We start from the raw sequence: 19,113 nt of genomic DNA, 5'->3' as shown, positions 1-19,113 counted from the left end.
GCGAGTGTTTTATTCTGAAAGGTAACCGGAAATTTATTTTGAAACTGCGTCGGTCTTCCTGTCCCGCTCGATGTGTTTTGTGCCAGCTTGCCATTTGCCGGAGGCCTACCGCTGCGGCGTCCTGCAAAAATAGAAAATAGGTCTATCCTTGCGGAAGGCTTGCGGCACGCCGCAGCTGAGACGCAGTCGACACGCAACGCACCCGCAAGCGGTGTAAACTGCACCATTCGAATGAATGGAATCTAATTGCTTGCGTCGCCGGACCGCACCGCAACCGCACCGCAACCGCATCCGGTGAAAACCCGGGGTAAGCCACCTGTGGCCACTTTATTTGCACAATAAATAGACTGCGTTCATAAATCTACTAAAGCCCATGCGCCTTATGACCAGCAATAAAGAATGACAACACAAAAATTGGGTCGTAAACGAGGAAGCTCAGCATGTGTTCAAACATCGTTTACCTGTTTCTCATCGTCGTCCAGGTTGTTATCGGATCATGGAGGCGGCCATCGAGCAGGCCTGCAACCCGGCCGTCGCGTCCACTGCTCCACCCGCTCAGACTTCCATCTCCTCCTTAAGTCTGCCGCAAAGCAGGCAGGTCCTCGGCGTACTGGAGGAGGCCTTCGCGGCTCTGATGTACCACCTGCAACAGGTGAGGGGGATGATTTGGAAAAGCGTCCACTTTTGGGATCAGCCGAGCGACTCATTGGAGTCGTTTTCCCAGGTGGACCCGAGTCGCTACGGCGAGCCTTTTCTTTTCGCCACGTTCCGCTGCCTGTGCTCGTGGCTGGCCGAGGAGACTTCCTGCCTAAAGGAGGACGTGACCAAGCTGCTGCCAGTCCTCGTCAACTACTCGCGGAGCCACCTGATGGCCGAGAATCCCGAGCAGGGGCTCTCTGACTGGATGGATAAGATGTCGGTCGCCGATGAGAGCGGCACCTGGACGGGCAAAGAGGCACTCAGGTACAATCGCGAAATTGATTTCGCGCCATGTGAGTGTTTCCCGGCTCGTTTCCTGTCTTCAGGTATCTCCTGCCAGCTCTGTGTCACCTCTCTGCCGAGGAAGGGCCCAGGAAGGTTCTGCTCACCCTGGACACGCCGGCTTTGCTGGTGTACTACCTCTCGCACAGCTTTACTTCCTTGAAGGGTAAAAGCGGAGCGTCCTCAGTGAGGGACCCCAGCATGGAGACGGCCTGCTCGGCCCTCCTCAACTTCTCCGTCACCGAGCCTGAAAGAGTCAGGTAGCGGCCGTCCTCATTGCAAAATATCGCCAACGTCCACATGTCGATTGCCGGTTTACCCTCGAGCATATTTCTCGCCAGTCATAGACTCGATATGACTCAATAACTGCTTTCCAGGAAGGATCAATGCTTCAAAACTTTGGAGAAGCACCTGAGTGAAGCACTTCCTGTTTTGGTGCACAAATCCAGCCTGCTTGTCCTTGCAGCGAATTACTGCACATTGGGTCTGATGATTGGCAGACTGAAATCGGTGCCGACAGGTAATTTGGTTTTCGTTACGCATCAACAGTATTAATTTAGGGGGGGGGGGTGGCTTTTTTTTTCTTTTTTCTTTTTTTTTTAAATACCAAGATACACTTAAATTTCTAATTTGAATAATTTTTCCCGCTATAGAAAAAGCAAATTACATCAGCACGATTCAAAATAAATTTTGCTTTTTTAAATGTAGGGATGTTTGATAGCAATACCACTTTTTTCAAACAATACTAGTACGAGTACTCAACTTTGTAGTAGTCAACGATGCCAATACCACTAGTACTATTATTATTATTATTATTATTATTATTACTATTATTATCATTATAATAAATCCTGTTTGGTCCAAAAAGAACTAACATATCGTTAATTATAGTTTTTTTAAAAGCATTTTTTTATTGGTCTTAATATTTTTAAATGCTTAATCAATTTCTTGTTTTGTACAAAAAAAAATAAATAATTGTTTGAATAATCATGATTTAAATTATTGCCAAAATAATTGTGATTATTTTTTTCCATAATCGAGCAAAAAAAAAAAAAAAATACAGCTAATTTTAAAGAAAGACCTATTTATCTAAATGTCTTTTTTTTTCCTTTAAATTGCATGAAATTAATCGTAATTTTCTATTCTTTTCTAGTTCCTAATCTTAAAACAGCCACGACGTCGCGAGTACCGATACCTTCAAATATGGCCTAATTTCGGCTCGATACTTATAAGTTAATTAAAATTTTAGATGTGCACTACAACTAAAAAGCCCAAAATAAAATCTTTTTTTTTTTTTTTTTTTAAATTACCTTAACAAACTGGAATTAATTGATAAAATGCCAAATACAAATACATTGTGCATGTCCGTGCTGAATTATGCACTGAATCCAAGGGCCCCCAGATGGCCAATGAAAAAAACAATAATTCCATTTAACTTTACTGTGTATTGTACTCAGTTGACCACAGCAACATTTAAAATATAAGCCATTATATTATACATTTAAATTTGTGAGGTCCACAGTTGACAACGGAGTTCCATTAGTAGAAAGGTGCCATAGTCAACATGTAAGAACATTTTTTTTTCTTGCAAGCATCATAGGAAAAAGGAAGCAAAACTATTTTACATATCACCAGTTATGAAGAGAAACATTCTACCTTTTTCCTTTCCAGGCTCACCCGAAGCCAGCCAACGCCGCTTCTTTTCCACCGCCCTCCGTTTTCTCCACAGCGCTCTGGACCCCGAGCTCAGCCCGGGGCCGCTCAAGGTGAGCGCCGGCTGGGAGGACAGCTGGGACGAGGTGGCCGAGCTCTGGAGGTTGGCTCTGCAGGCTCTGGGGGGCTGCTTCCGCTCTCGGTGCTGGTTGGCGGCGCTGGTCAGGGAGGAAGGTTGGTTGCGAAACACGCTGGGCATGCTGGGTTGTTGCAGCGCACTACCAGACCAGCACACGCAGGAGGCGCTAGAGGAGGCTCTGTGTGCCTTGGCCAACCAGTGCCCACTCTGCAAACAGGACATTGAGGATGCCATGAAGATGCATGATGAAGGCGCTTTCAGTTGCATGAGGAACTTGAAGCAGTTGATAGGAGTGAAATGAATGGAAAAAGTAAAGCTTTAAACACTTTCAAATGGTTGTAACGAAATAAGGAAGTACTGAAACATCTGTTTCAAATAATTACCAATGAGTGCTAATTAGATTTTCAGCATATTTTCCTTGAAAAATGTCACATGATTTAATAAAGAAATATTTTCTTACAGAACAGTAATACTTGTTTTTAGTGTATTTCCTCACTTTGACCACAAGATGGCGGTAAAACACAGGTGGCTTTTTTTCACCATGTCGTTTTTCTGTTCTAGGATTTTAATTTCATTTGGATGGTGGAGACAACACAAAAACACGATATTAAATTAGTGCATACATTATTGTGTGTTATATCTTACTCAAAGGGGTTAATAGTTTGGTTGTATTTAGTTACAAAACGGGCACAATATTAGAAGAATCTCACAACACAATACATAGTTTAACAAAGCTTTGTGCTTGTTTTTTTCCGACTTCGCGAGTGGTTCAAGGGGGCGTTCCCGGACGCACTTCCTGGTCTGAACTTCATATGCTGCATTCGAGGATGGTCGGAAGTCGGAAATATCCGAGTTCAAACCAGGAAGTGCGTCCTGGAACGCCCCCTTGAACTCGGAAATTCCACTGGCGAAGTCTGAAAAGAACAAGAACCCCAACTTCACAGGCGGACTACAATGTGACGTCACTCTGAATGGCAAAACACAATTTACTCGAGTATAAAATTAGATAGGTTTCTTCATTCATAAGTATTCACCATAACTTCATGTTACGTCGTACGTGACAGTATTGCCGCTATATCCCTGCATGAAATTATACGGTAAACTTGAACTGTATGGAATGCTTATTAAATAAAATTAAAACATGAAGCAGAATTGCAAAAAGGTAAGTTTCCTGGAGGTCAAATTGAGTTTTGAGGACCCAAAAAAAAAACAATTTATCACTATCCGCCATTTTGGTTATTTACTTTCACCTCGAACGCTTTGAGGTCGGAACAGTGAAGTTTCAACTCGGATATTTCCGACTTCCGACCATCCTCGAATGCAGCAATATTTCACAAACACAATATTACTCAGAATATCATGTTTAGACTAGTGGGAATGCATAGAACGTATTCATGTAAAAAAATTAATTATTAAATAAAACGTAAGTTGAATATAACAACTGTTTCGACAGTGACCCTTTTAATTGCCGTACCACTAGAGGGCACTAGTGTATACTAGGGGGACCTGTAGCCGACTACACGTTCGAGAACCCCTGCTGTACCCCCCCAAAAAAAAAAAAACGGACAAAAGTTTCTATCTACCCCCTTTACTATACTTCACACCTCCCACACTCTTTCTTTTGAAATGTGCCCTCCTACTCCCTCTTCTGTCCTCTCGACTCCTCACTCACACGAACTCCTGCATGGTGTGACACACTAACTCACTTCTTCTCTCTCACCTCTGCACCCAACATCACTTCTTCTTCTTTTCTTTTGTTTTTTTTGTTTTTTTTTAACCCTTCAGCTTCATTCTTTCTGAAAGCATGCTGTGGAAGGCCCGGAACAAGACCGATGGCATGCAGGTATCGATTCCATTTATTTATTTTTGTTGCGTAAAAAGTTAGGTGCGATTAATGCGCAATTGAAAGTGAGAGGTTGATTTTATTGTAAATATTGATAACAAATACACAAAAGTGGTACAGTTAAAAAAAAATGTATCAAATTCAAAGAAAAAAAAGATGTGATTTCTCAGCTAATTTATGTGTCAATTTATTTGATTTATTTGTAGTGTGTGGGAATGTACTAATTGACTGAATATATCTCTTTAAGAGAAGTGGACCCCGTCGACCCCTCCCCTTATTCTCGCAGCTGCACCAAACCTATAAGTAGTCCCTTCATGGAGAGCATCCACGCCTCCGTCTATATGTGTGTGCGTGATGGTGTGCGCGTGTGTGGAGCCTTGAAGAAAAAGTAAATAACACGTCGAGTTCACTAATGGACCCGTGACGCTGGATTACATTGGGGCGAATTTTCGTGCAGATCCTGCATGTTGATTATATATTATTTTGATTTTGATTTTTAACACTGAGGGTGTTCAGAGTGGGTCCAGATGTTAATCCACACATATTCGGCTATGGTGAGTTATTATTATCTTATTTTTTTTCAAACGCATTTTGGATCACTTTGAAATAGCAATTGATATCACAACAAATGTGACTTATGACAGGTGACTTGTTTTATTTGCACTGACTGACTTGAGTCTAATATGTTATGTTTACTTCATTTTTAATTATTATTATGATGCCAATAAACGTACTTTTCACTGCGTATAATCTGCAAAATGAATGAGCGGATTATTTGTCTTTTTTTTTTCTTTTTTCTTTTTTTTTTATATTATCTGGAATTTCACGTCAGATAAAATAGGGCGTGCATGTGTCAAATAGTGGAGCCAAATTGATCCGGCTGACCCAGCTCTCGAAAAAAAAAAAATCCAATTGTGTCAGATGGGCCAAATGTAGTGGATTCAATTCGTTTTCACAATTTTTTTTTTTGACAGACAATGCCGTCAAAATTGCTTGCATAATATTATGAACTATTTTGGAAAATGTTGGCATGTTCTTGTCGCATTTCTTCGATTAAAAAAAAACATGCTTTTGTGCAGGAGCGCGCAGACGGACTGAGCAGCTCGTCACCGAGCGGTCGCCTCTCCCAGTTGTCCTCCCTCAACCAGGCCGCCTACTCTTCGGCTCCCCCCCTCTGCCACACTCCGGCCTCCGACTTCCAGCCGCCGTACTTCCCTCCCCCGTACCCGCAGTCGTCCCTGTCATACTCCCAGAGCCAGGACTCGGCCTACTCCCACCTGTCGGACCCTTACCCCTCCATTAACTCCATCCATCAGCATCAGCAAGCCGCATGGCACTCCCAGAGGTCGCGCTCCGACGAAGGGGGGCTCCTGTCGCAAACGCACCGGGCTCTCGGCCTCGACCCCCGGAGGGAGTACGCGGCCGTCCCCCGACTGCTCCACGGGCTCGGGGAAGGGGCCGCCGCGCTCGCCGACGGACCCCTCGGGATGCACATAGGGCATCACGGCCTGGAGGAGCTCCAGGTGAGCTCTTCTTGACTTTGACATTTTTATTTATTTTAATTTTTGGGAATGTTAACACTGCGTAATGAACAACGACTGCGTAAAAATAAAGTTTTTAAGTGAAAATTTAGTGCTAATTAGAAAAATATGAAATCAAAACATTTTAATCTGATTTTTTTTACCCCTCTAAAATTGGCAATATTTTTTTATTACAAAATGAGTGAAATGATAGGCTATTTTTATTATTAAGTTAACATAATATTTAACATTTAATTCATGATCATTTCTATAATTATATAAGATAATAATAATATAATAGGTAATTTATATAATTGTATAAATTATAATGAATAATTATGAATATATATTTATAATTTATCACTTTATTTATTTTATATTTAATTATTATTATATATAATATACAATATACGATAAATAAATCGATATTATTATACTATCAACATTATTAATGTAATGTTATTTTATACCCAAACTGCACCTTAAAAGTGTTCATTTCAGATTTTAATTCTAAAAAGTCTTTAAAACGTTATTTAGGCATTGCTTTAATAAACGTTTCCACTTGACAAAAAATAATTATGTTATAAATTAAAAACAAAAAACGTAGTTTTTTATAGCGTCAAAATTCGTGCTGATTTAACAAAATTGTTTTGTTACTTATATGCAGCACCTCAATGGATTTTTTTTTAACACGTGGCGTATACAAGACATATATGACTAATCCCCCCCCCCTCCTCATCATTTTTTTTTTTTTTTTAGAAGAATAGTTTGTAAGGTTTATTGAGCAGTCAGCTTCCCCGCAGCAGGTGCAGCTGCAGACGCTGTTTGTTGCCCTGCGTGCAGCACAAACACACCGCGACCAATTGATGTGCACGCTCATTATTAAGAGAAGCGACACGTCGTGGAGGCGCGCCAGGAGAACACAGTCGAGGCGGGCACGCATAGTCGCTTGCTAAACGGAGGCCTGCTCGACAAGCGTCTCCTTTTGATTAATGGATGATATCCTTGCACCTTGAAAAGCCGACTATATGAATTTAGCAACAAAGGAGCTCGCCTTGTGTGCTTTTATCGCCGCGCGAATGAATGGAGCGAATGAATTAAACGGTTTGGATGAAGTCAAACGAACACCAAGCGGATTTTGCGAGTTCAGAGCTTTAATATGAACTTTTTTTTTTGTTTAGTTAATACAGTAGTGTGGAACACAAAAAAATGTTAACAGTCACTGTTTATTTTGTTTATAGTTGCTAATTGCATTAATTACATATGTAGATAAACTTTAATACAATTTTGTGTTGGAAAAAAAAATCTCAACTGATATCCTCAATAGATGCATTCATTAAATGATATAAATATGAACAAATAAGTGCTTTAACGTGCTAAAGGTGCAATTCAAATATATGAGTGTGCACTGGATATTAGACCTGCAAAATTAATCATTTACTTATAATCCATTATCAAATTAACCACCATTATTGAACTTGAAATTGTCACAGCCAATCAACAGTAATGATTGTTTTCTGTATCCTTCATGAAGATTACTTTTTGTGCCTAATCAAAATAAGACATTTGCAAACAACTCCTTTTACTTAATTGCAAAACAATGACAGAATCAGGGACGGAATCATTTCAAAAAGGTTGGTGATGGAGATCATTCCTTTTCTGTGATATTGCATCTCTTTTTTTTTTTAATCAAAACCAAATTAACAATGTACATTTGTTAATAAACTCATCAGGGAAAAAACGGGTTTAATGCAAAATATAAATTATATTTTAGCCAATTATTCAATAAAATAATTGCTATATATATGGTGCTGCAGGTGCTACAGAACCAGAAAAACGATATAGACCCTCTGAAGCATCTTTAATTTTTAGAGTCAATTTTTAGAGCAGTATGTTTGTTTGGGGGCGCCATAATGCCAGTGGATAAATGATAGTGACTGTCTGTCTGACACAGGGAATGGAGGAAGGATCAGCCTTGGGCATCCTGGACCACTCTGTCATTAAAAAAGGTAAAGCTCCCAATATGTGTGTCTGCGGGTGTCCATATGTGAAGAGAGAGGGCGTGCGCTTATGTCCAAAGTGTGCACCTATATAATTGTGCTATACATGCTGAAGGGGTTTTTGAGTTTAGTGATGGCGCTCCAACACCAGTCTTGCCTTACTGACGCACACACACAAACACGCACACACACACACACTATAAATAATTCTGTTTTGCTATTTCATTTGAAGTCAAGAAGTCCTCTAATACTCAGCTGCAGACTTTCACCCCAAAGGCACACATTCTTAATGAACTGTTCATGGTCATATGAGAGAGAGAGAGAGAGAGAGAGAGAGATTAAAGTGAACAGGAAAGAGAAGTGGGCCAAGGGAATAAATGGAGACGATAACAGCGGAGTTGTGGGGAAATTTGCAGGACCGTCGTGCTAATATTACAAATATTGAGTGGCAGTTTTTTTGTGGCCCTTTCAGAAGACACATGTGGGGCACAGTTAGAAAACTCAAATCAGATTAGAAGCTGGCAAAGTCTGATACGGGAAAAAAAATGACCGTAGTTGATTCTGCTTGCTACGACGTCGTATTCGGGCCACATATACATATTTTTTTAGAGGGCGGGGGCAATATTCCCAGAAAAAAAACTTGCAAATCTGCCACTTTATAAAGTCGCAAATTTTCCGACTTTATAACATGGCAAATTTGCGAGAAAAAAACCCTCATATATTTGCGAGTTTATAAAGTGGCAAATTTGCGACTTTCTAAACTCGCAAATTTATGAGTTTTTTTTCCCCTCACAAATTTGCCACTTTAGAAAGTCGCAAATTATCCACTTTCCAAATTACAAATTTTTAAGTTTCTTTCTCGCATTTTTGGCATTTTCTAAACTCGCAAATTTACGAGTTTTTTTCTTACAAATTTTTAACTTTAGAAAGTCCCAATTAGCCACTTTCTAAACTCACAAAATTCCGCCTTTTTTTCTTGCAAATTTGCCACTTTAGAAGGTCGCAAATTAGCCACTTATCAAACTCACAAATTTTCGAGTTTTTTACTCGCAAATTTTCCTGTTTCCACTTTCTAAACTCGCAAATTTCCGAGTTTTTTTCTCGCAAATTTGCCACTTTAGCAAGTCGCAAATTTGCGACTTTCTAAACTCACAAATTGAAAGGGGCAAATTTGGCACTTTAAAGTGGCAAATTTGCGTGTTTTTCTCTCTGAATATTGCCCCCACCCTCTAAAAAAATATATATATATTTATACGTGGCCCTAATACGCCGTCGTAGCTCGCAGTGCAAAATTATAAACACGAATTATAAACACGATAAAACTTAAGCACAATGACAAAACTGTAATCTCACTTTAGGTGGTACAGAAAACAAATGAAAGAATAAAAAAATAAAATAAATCTGGAACAATTTAAGAACTAATCATTAACTACTTCATCCCAGTTTGAAGACCTTTCATGTTGTGCTAGCAATTAGCATACAGCATCAGTGTTTATCAGTGTTTATGTAGAACAGAAAATTGAGTGTGAATTAATGTTTTTAGTTAATTTAAATTACGCATATACAACGTTCACCACCTGCAGATTAAACAACAGAATCAACAATCAGCACTACACAATTAAAGTTGGCACCACAGGGAGGGGCAGTAACATCACACTGAATACATTAGATAGAGTGGGATTTACATAAATGTTCTTGTCGTACTTTAGCTTGACTCAAACTTGAGCTGTGATTGTGAGCATGATCCTCTCGAAAGTCACAAAATCCTCAGACGCACTCCAAAATCTTGTCAAAAGTACTTCCAAAAGAGTACTTTTCCTTTCTAGTTTAAAATAACATCGTACCAGTTAGCTAGCTAGCGCTAAACTAACCTAGCGTCCAAGTTTGCAAATTCCCTTCATGCTAGGACAACGCCAGCGGCTAACAGTGACGTAGCGACAGAGGCGTTGATACACTGCCTAGATGGGTTTTATTGACTAACTGCTTAACAGTTTAATATTTTACAATGCTTGTTAGCCGTTAGCAAACACTTTCAGGTGCCACGTCTTGAAGAGCGTTCAAGTCACCACAGCCCTAATATATATACATACATATACAATCGAATCTTTTTTGGGGGGCGCTGAAACAGATTGTCATTTCAGTTGTGAAATTGATTTGATTTACAAGTAAATAATCACTATAAATACCTCTTTCTTCTTTGGCCTTCCAGTTCCGATCCCATCCAAGCTGAACGGTTCGTCCCTGTCCGCCTTGTCCCTCGGTAAGGACGGCCTCGGCATGGGTGCCGTGTCCAACCCGGCCGAGGTTTTCTGCTCGGTTCCAGGCCGCCTCTCGCTGCTCAGCTCCACATCCAAGTACAAGGTCACCGTTGGGGAGGTGCAGCGGCGGCTGTCCCCGCCCGAGTGCCTCAACGCCTCTCTGCTGGGCGGAGTCCTTCGCAGGTGAGAGGAAAAGCCCCATTAATGTTGCACTTAATTCCCTTTTTTTGTATTGCTACAAACAATTTGCAAGGATTCTTAAATTCAGCTTTGCTCACATGCATTGTCTTCTTGTTTGGTACTGTGCAACCCACCACTTGCCTGTTAGGAAAATTCAGAGCTGGCAAAAATACTCTTTGTACTCAAGTAGAAGGTCACAAATACTTCAGTAAAAGTAGAAGTACTTATGAACCCATTTACTAAAATACAGACTTTGAAATATACTTAAGTCCAAAAGTAAAAGCATAAATTTGTACTAGCTAGCGTAGTGAGCTAGCTAGCATTGGCTCAAGCTAATAAAACTAACAAACAAACAAACAAACAAAATTAAAATAAACTACCTGCCCCAATCCAAGCAACACAAGCTTGTTACTTATTTCAAGAACTTCCCATTCCACCACCCCGACCACCCCAAAAATTTTAGATTTTATATTCAACTGAATTGTTAAGATACGAACAAAATAAGTTATACTTTTAGAAATGCACAGTGATCAAGTTTCCAGAAAAAGAAAGCAAACAATGTACATTCAAACATGTGAGTTTGCCGGTTTGGCTAATATTAGCATTTAGCAACATAACTCTGTTAGCAAGCTAACTGTTTCCTGTTTAACAAAAATACTTGAAAATTTTCAAGGTTTGTATATTATCAATTGATATTTCACAATGACAGACGAAGCTACCACACACACACGTGTTGAAAATGATAAAACAAATGTAAATATTTACTCTGAAATTTGCCATAGTTAGCCTCCATTGAAGAAAGACAAAATGGTGGCAGTACCTGCATTGTCAATAAAAACGTCATGAGGTTTCTTAAAGGGGCAGCTACCCCACACTGACAGGGTGGACAGCAATTTGAATGATTTGTTTAATCAAAAAATGTTTTAACCACTGGATGTAAAAAAAACAGAAAATATTTCACAATTTATTACACACATTATAGCCAGCAGGTGCATCCAATGAAATGAATATGCATGTGTGCACATTTTTGGCTCCATAACTCATTTTCATGATGTTATTTACATGATGACTGAGTGATTCTGATTCTGACACAAAAAGGCACTTTATAATATTGACCCAATAAGTGGCATGTTCTCTCTGTTACCAAGCTGAGGTAGGTGTGGTAACTTTGATTTGAGGGCCCGTATAGTCCATTGGAACCTTTTTGATGATATTTTCAGAGTAAAAGCACTTATACAAAGTAACTGTGAGGTCAGAGCTTGAGGACCCAAAACGGGTCATGGGACTAAATCACAAGAGAAAGCAACGTTTTAATGAAGCCGGGCCTCGGGGCAAGAGCGCAAACTCATGGATGCGGCTTCATTAGAGGATCTAAAGGGAAGTAAAAGTTTCTTTCTCCTCTACAGAGAGAGACGACCTCCTGCTTGATGGCGTTCCGGCGCCGTTTGTCATAGTTTACACACACACAAAAAAAAGTGTGAATAAATCAAAAGGTGGATATCAAAAAGGGAAAACAAGAACATACAAGACATATTTGAGTGTCGACAGGGATCATAAGGAGATTTCAGTGGAAAACGCACACAAGCACACTCACACTGATCGGACCATATCGTTAAAAAAAAACAACTACTCTGTCTCTACATCCCTTCAGGGCGAAGTCCAAGAATGGTGGCCGTTGTCTGAGAGAGCGTCTGGAGAAGATTGGCCTCAACCTGCCCGCCGGGCGACGCAAGGCAGCCAACGTCACTTTGCTAACATCTCTGGTGGAGGGTACGATCTGCGCGCACGCACACACACGAGACAACTGACCTGCCCGTATCCTAACAGATAGAGACACGCAGAAATATGTTTGCATTAGTTGATGTGAATATTAAGTCAAGCGAGGGTGTCATTTAAAAAAAAAAAAAAAAGCCAAAAGACCAGTGAACTGTGTAAGTAGTGCAAGTGAGAAAATGCTTGCAGAATATTTCCCCTGACCCGACTTGGCAAAGCAGCAGATTGTGCAGCGCTTGAAAGCATTTTCACGGCTCCTAAATATGGAAACCCAACCAGATGCCGCAATAACTGCCCTGTTTTCGTGTCTCTGTACTAAATTTAAACAGACTCCGCCTCTCTCCTCACTACCCCCCCCCACCTCCTCTTCCAGGTGAGGCCGTCCATCTGGCGAGGGATTTCGGCTACGTGTGCGAGACCGAGTTCCCCGCCAGAGCCGCCGCCGAGTATCTGTGCAGGCAGAGCGAGCCCGACCAGCTCCCGACGCGACGCGGCATGCTGCTCGCCACCAAGTGGGTGTCACTTCCTGTTTGGGTCAAAAGGCGGAAAGTTGACAATGGGTGCACCTGCAAAACAAGTCCAAATATAAGCAAGATATCAAATGGAACAAATTCATGTTAGTAAGTCAACGTAGCGGCCAACAAACTTTCTCAATTTGTGTTTGCGCACTCGAACTCGCATTCCGGCGAGCTGACCAATAGGATCGCTCCTCGCACCCTTACCTCTTTTGCGTCTTCTTTCTGACCTCTTTCACTTCTGCTTTTCCTTAGAAACGGGTTTGAAAAATCGGATAATCGATATTGAATCGATTTTCCTTGTCGAACCTGATATTGATTCATAAAACTATGAATCGATTATTTTAACATCTTTTTTCCCCATAATTAATTCACAAGAAAATAGAATTTTAAAGGCCATTTTTTTTTGTTTCTTACTGTTTTCTTGAGATTTACTAGTGTTCACATGAATTTAAAAATATTTTCTTACTTTCTTACATCCGCTGTTGCAAAGTGCCTTTTAAATCCAATTGATTGATTGATATTTAATTCTATTTGTATATTTATTTTGCATTTATGTCAACATTTATTTTATATTTATTTTTTTTTAATCAGTTTTAGTTTTATGTAAATTATTATATCGAGTCATAAAACCATGAATTGATTATTTTAACATCTTTTTTTCCCCATAATAAATTCATAAGAAAATGGAATTTTAAAGGCCATTTTTTTGTATCTTACTGTTTTCTTGAAATTTACTGTTCACATGAATTTAAAAATATTTTGTTACATTTATAAGTCCTGACTTATTGCACTTTAAGACTATTCAGAATCTTATAAATTCATATTTACAATTATTGAATTAGAATTATGAAAGTATTTTCATCTCATCCTTGCTGATGTCAATGGTTGCGTAGCAGTTAAGTGATTATAACACTTTCATTCATAAACTAAATCATTTAACCATTTACTGCCTTTGCAAAATTTTAGTTGGAATTTAATGTTTGCAGTTTTTATCATGTCCTTGATATTTAAGCAGAATTAATGTTTAATCATTAATCAATATCGATTGAAGTGAATCGAATTGGGGGAAAAAAAAATCAAAATCGAATCGATTGATAAAATTAGAATCAATACTAGGGATGTAACGATATCCAAACATCACAATACGATATCACGATATGAAGGTCACGATACGATAATTATTACGATATTGTGGGGGTGTTGGCGATATTTAAAAAAAGATCACAATATTGTAAAAAAAAAAAAAAAGAGCTCATACTAAAAAAACGCACAACATTGTGCGTTTGTACATAACAGCAATGCATATAAACCTACAATCTCTACTAACAATATTGAGGCTCTTCCTTCCTAATGCAAGCACACATTGATCGCTTCACAAGCAAATTAGGTTCCCCTTCATCTGACAATTAGCATAGATTTTAAACATAGAAGGCCAAAACATTCCTAATGAAAATTACATTGCACTAATAAACTAGCCACTAGAGGGTGCTAGAACTGCACAAATGGAAATCAAGCTGACTTTTAACAGATGTGTTCCTTTTAAATATTGTGAACATGACGACGACGATATTGTGGCAGTTTTAATATCACGATATTGCCCTTATCGTGACATCCCTAATCAATACCCAGCCCGACTTTTCCTGTATACAAAACAGTTACAGCCCTCGACTCGCTCATTCTATTTCTTTACAACGGAGATCACGTCGGGGTCACCAGTTGTAAGGAGACATAATGAGCGACTGGTGAATCCGTGTTCCACAAGTGTATATTCCAACAGTAAATCTCAAAATATAGTCATGTGACTCACCTCCTTTTCCTTCCTCAAAGGGAGATCTGCAAGGAGTTTGTGGACCTCATGTCTCAGGATCGCTCTCCGCTCGGGGGCAGCAGACCCACCCCCTGCCTGGAGCCGAGCCTCCAGGGCAGCCTCACCCACTTCAGCCTGCTCACCCACGGCTTCGGCACTCCAGCCATCTGCGCCGCGCTCTCTGCTTTCCAGAGCTACCTGATGGAGGCTATCAAAATGCTGGACAAAGGAGACGGCGGCGGGAAGGGCCACCACGACAAGGAAATGAAGCATCGTAAATAGACGGGTGACGAGGCAAGAAAAAGAGGCCAAAGCTCCCCGGCGTTGCAACAAATCGAGAGAATAGGCCGGACCCTCAGGCCTAAGGAGGTGTACTGTAATGTACCGTCATGTTTGTCCATAAACCTCACTTCAAATGGACCTCTTCAAAGTAGCATCCACATCAAGGATGAACTCCTACATATGGCAGTATTGTTTTATTTCAAACCTCTCTCTCTTTTTTTTTTTTTTAAATGACGTGTTCGTGGGAAGCGGATTTCTCAAACATTTGGACTTGCGGCACGTGTCGTATGTAAGCCATATCTGAGGCAACAACCTGCTCGTTTGCCGACAGACTCCATTCTCAGCTTCGGTTTGTAGTTCTTAGCAGGGTGCTCATGGGAAATGGAGTTGCATGTTTCGTCTTCGGCGGACAGAGAGGATCGAAAATGCAGCGACAGGCCAAGGTTGGCTTCTGTTTGGAAGTTCTGCGTCTTGTGTATATAAGTGAAGAAAAGAGCAAAATCATTTTGTACTTTGTGTGTATGTTTATTATTATTGTTATTACTGTTGTTATTGTATTACAACATAAATGTAATATATTATTAAAAAAAATAAGAATGGATCTGTTTTATGGATTTTTTATTTTTTTTTTAAATCAGGTATATCAAAACAAAATCTTTTAGAGCTACGGGAAATGTGTAACATCAGTCTTTTGGTGACATATGCCAAACCTAACAGGAAGTCCAAAATTTTGAGTTTACTTTGGAATTTGATGCCATTTTTTGGCATTTCGAGAGGTTATATTTTAACAAAGTCATCCAACATAATTTATCTGATCGTCTTCAAATTTTGGCTGCTTAAAACTCATTCACTGCCTTTGACAAGTATACTTGTCAATTGTATTTTTTAGAGCGGTGCTAAATGGGGGCGAATCTGAGCATGCTCCACTGTAAATATCAAACTTGGAAACAACTTTACTGATGCCCAACCACCGGTAGATGACATCATTGCCCCATTTTATAGGAAATAAACACAGTTTCAGAGTCCATGGGAGAAATGGCTGTATTTTGGCAAACCTACATTTTTCTGCTGTCAATTATAAAAGAACGGGACGGGACAAAAAGTAGGGAGTCTATTCTGTTATTTGGTAGATTCGGTTTATATATAATTATTGAATGTAATATCACGTGAGTATTGGAAATGTAAAAATTTTCTATAATGACTGGCAGTGAATGAGTTAAGGTGTTTCAGAAGAAAACTTGATGAAAACGTTTTATTTCATTGCTAACTGTTGCGTGACGATGCGCTTTTCACAAAGATAAAATGATGCCGTTTTTGAGGGTCTGAACCTGAGCAAATGATCATGAAACTTTACACACGTAAGGCATGACTAAAACATTAACATTTTACAGGGCAGAGGTGGAAAATCCAGGTCCAGAAAGCAAAAACAAGAACACAGTTTGGCTTTAGTCCCTCGTGCTAGCTAGCTCGCTCGCTCACTCCCTAGCTAGCTGGCTCCCGAGCAGGTAAACGAGCACCATGGGTGCTAGCTCGCTAGCTCACTAGCATGTAAATGAGCACTATGGGAGCTAGCTAACTAGCACTTGAGGCTAAAGCCAAACTGTGGCATCGTTTTTACTTTCTGGCCTTGGATTTGGCACCTCTGTTACAGGGTTATAGTCCAAATCTGTACCCCAATCTGCCAGTACCACAGCAACATGGTCAGGGTTGTGAGGACCTCACAGCTCGTTTTTGACCAATTTCTGCCAGTGTTTCCACATTTTCACATGATCAAGTCTACAAGTCTACTAGTAAAGTCAAGGTCAAAGCCAGCTTTAATATTTTGTACTCAATGAATCATTTATTTTGCCAATAAATGTTTGAATGAAATGATAAAATACACATAATTGAATACAGTAGTACTGCAGTAGGACAGAGCCTGCTATTGCAGATTAAGTCCCCTCTAACCTTAAAACATCTCTCTTTACAAGACGGATTGTTCCCAAAGACCATCAAGGTCCCCAGAGGACGCGCTCTAACGCTTTTCATGACTTCTTAACGTGGTTGCCCTGCAGGTTAACATTTAAGAGGAAAGCCACAGATGGATCGTTGACACGTTCCTGTTCCCGTCAGCATCAAACTGGGCTAACCTCGCTGAGCTAACTTTTCACATCTCTTAAAATGATAGTAAAAGTAAGGGGGGCTTAAAAGGGACCCAAGGGGCCTACGCTCCATCTGCAGCCTTGAACACGATGCCTGGGTGGGCACGTGCAGAGGTTTGACCCCCAGTAGTCCAATAAGCCATCCAACACAGATTCATCCCTCAAACCATCTGTTTGCGAGTCCCCCATTTCCCATGGACCGCCCTCTCCTGGTCCGCCCAAACGTTGTTCCAGCTTTCCAGGGGCCGCACGCATCCTCGCCAATACCCGTCTTATCTCCCTCACTCTCCTCCCATCTCATTACTCCTCTCAGCAGCCTAACCTCCGCTCTCCCGCCACCCCCCCCCCTCTATCTGACACTCAGCAGGGCCGCTCTCCATCTCCGTGCGCATGCCTGCAGGCAAACATATGCTGCTCTTCCCGTCGAGAAGATTCCGGTTGTGTTTGAGAGAGGAGGGATTGTTTAATGTTTATTAATCACCTGTCTGTGGATTGGGGAAGGCGTGACAGCGATGTTGGAACACACTTATACATGCGCGCACGCTCACACGTCGACTCAGTGACGTTACCGGGCTGTCCTGGTTTTATATTTACAGCAACCCTCTGCAATTTAAAGATTTTTTTTTTTTATTTGCTAAATCATTGGTGCCAAACTCAACACTTCATATCCTGACCATCATATTATTCTATGTTTAAGCATCTACATCTATCTTACTAAACAGATTAGTTGTATTCAAGTGTGATTTTTGTTTACTTTAACCAAGCTAAAATATATATATATATATATATATATATATATATATATATATATATTTATTTTTTTTTTTATTATATAAGAGCTGTTGTGAAATAATGTATTGATAAAGTGGATATAAAAGTCTACACACCCAAATGTTCAAATGCCGTTTTTGTGACAAACGTACATAAACAAATAAATAAATCAGACCAAGAGAAATGATTTCAAAATATTTTCAGCGGTTTTAAAGGTGAGATTAATGGTGGGGGGAAAGCTTTTAAATAATTTAGCTTGGTCTTATTTTTTTTTTAATCACAAACATATTTTTAATAGGACTGTGTCGACTTTTTATATCTACGGTACCTTTAAGTGATTTTCACACTCATAAAAGCCTTAAAAGGAAATCATGTGATGTGGCCCCTGAATAGAATGAATTATGTTCTTAATTAATAGACTCAACCTTAAAATGAATAAATACACATATAAAATACAAATACGGTATCTACCATTTCAAATTGGTGCAAGAAAATGGAGGAAAATGAATAGAAGGGACAAGATGAACCACAAATGCCTCGGGTTGTATTTTACATCTAATATCTGTCGATATTTTAATGCAAATGAATTAAAATACATTTCATTTATATTAAAAAAATATGTTAAGTTCCCTAAGCATTCATCTAAAAATAATTATGGGAAAAATTAGTTCACACCAGCTATTTTTTTGGCAATAATCACATTTTGCTAAGCTTAAAAAAAAATACAAAAATAAAAAAAAATAGCAAAAACATTTTGACCAACCTCTGCACAGGTCAAGGATGATTGAAACTTTATTCATCCTTAATTTAATCATGAGTTGATTTGGTTATTAATAGTGTACTGATATAGATCCATATTAGAACAGTGCAGCCTCTCCTTCAAATCACAAGACTTGCAAAGAGTCCAAGAAAAATATTACCAGTAGATGATCAAAATCCGATAGCAGCTATAATATCATTACCTTTACTAAACAAAAGGCAAGAGTCGCGGTTCATATGGTACACCCATCCTTCAAAAATCAACACATCTGTCCTTTATATGCACTTGTGTTTCTAAAATGATTTGGTCACCCTTTCTCCACTTACGTTACCTTTTTTTTTCCCATGTGCACAAGCATGAGCAAGTGCCCACTACACACTGACTGAATTCAAGTGCAAAAGTACACAGCCAGGAGCGTGTTCTCTGTCCATGTTGCAGATGAGTAAACTCGAGAGCATAGCGAAAAACACCACAGGGACAAAGAGCG

The 19,113-nt window shown here is 39.8% G+C and overlaps 2 protein-coding genes across 3 annotated transcripts in view; both read left to right on the top strand.

Annotated features, from left to right (window-relative positions):
- The window catches only part of ncdn (neurochondrin), a 9,053-nt gene extending 5,810 nt beyond the window's left edge, over positions 1 to 3,243 (top strand). Inside the window, exons 4-8 of the mRNA XM_077506607.1 lie at positions 483 to 652; positions 725 to 963; positions 1,026 to 1,241; positions 1,359 to 1,501; positions 2,653 to 3,243. Of these exons, the coding sequence (XP_077362733.1) occupies positions 483 to 652; positions 725 to 963; positions 1,026 to 1,241; positions 1,359 to 1,501; positions 2,653 to 3,074 (1,190 nt within the window). The 3' untranslated portion in view covers positions 3,075 to 3,243. The remainder of the gene's footprint in view (positions 1 to 482; positions 653 to 724; positions 964 to 1,025; positions 1,242 to 1,358; positions 1,502 to 2,652) is intronic.
- Positions 3,244 to 4,459: 1,216 nt separating this feature from the next.
- tfap2e (transcription factor AP-2 epsilon) lies at positions 4,460 to 15,534 on the top strand. Of its 2 annotated transcripts, none has more exons than XM_077507756.1 (7): positions 4,460 to 4,616; positions 5,696 to 6,139; positions 8,091 to 8,145; positions 10,346 to 10,577; positions 12,226 to 12,344; positions 12,721 to 12,859; positions 14,693 to 15,534. In XM_077507756.1, the coding sequence occupies exons 1-7, from the start codon at positions 4,578 to 4,580 to the stop codon at positions 14,952 to 14,954; spliced, it is 1,290 nt and encodes a 429-aa protein (XP_077363882.1). In that variant the 5' UTR covers positions 4,460 to 4,577; the 3' UTR covers positions 14,955 to 15,534. The 2 variants fall into 2 exon arrangements, with proteins under 2 accessions (XP_077363882.1, XP_077363883.1); XM_077507757.1 differs by lacking the exon at positions 4,460 to 4,616 and adding an exon at positions 4,914 to 5,170 and having other exon boundaries at positions 14,693 to 15,533.
- The last annotated feature ends 3,579 nt before the right edge of the window (positions 15,535 to 19,113 follow it).

This window comes from Festucalex cinctus, chromosome 19 (assembly GCF_051991245.1).
Source record: "Festucalex cinctus isolate MCC-2025b chromosome 19, RoL_Fcin_1.0, whole genome shotgun sequence".
NCBI classification, from domain to species: domain Eukaryota; kingdom Metazoa; phylum Chordata; class Actinopteri; order Syngnathiformes; family Syngnathidae; genus Festucalex; species Festucalex cinctus.
This window is presented reverse-complemented; position numbering and strand designations above follow the sequence as displayed.

Excerpts from the sequence above, each read along its gene's own strand:
- tfap2e (XM_077507756.1), top strand. The coding sequence starts at position 4,578 with ATGCTGTGGAAGGCCCGGAACAAGACCGATGGCATGCAG. Across the intron at positions 8,146-10,345 it reads CCACTCTGTCATTAAAAAAG|TTCCGATCCCATCCAAGCTG; the intron begins GTAAAGCTCCCA and ends TTGGCCTTCCAG. Across the intron at positions 12,860-14,692 it reads GGCATGCTGCTCGCCACCAA|GGAGATCTGCAAGGAGTTTG; the intron begins GTGGGTGTCACT and ends CCTTCCTCAAAG.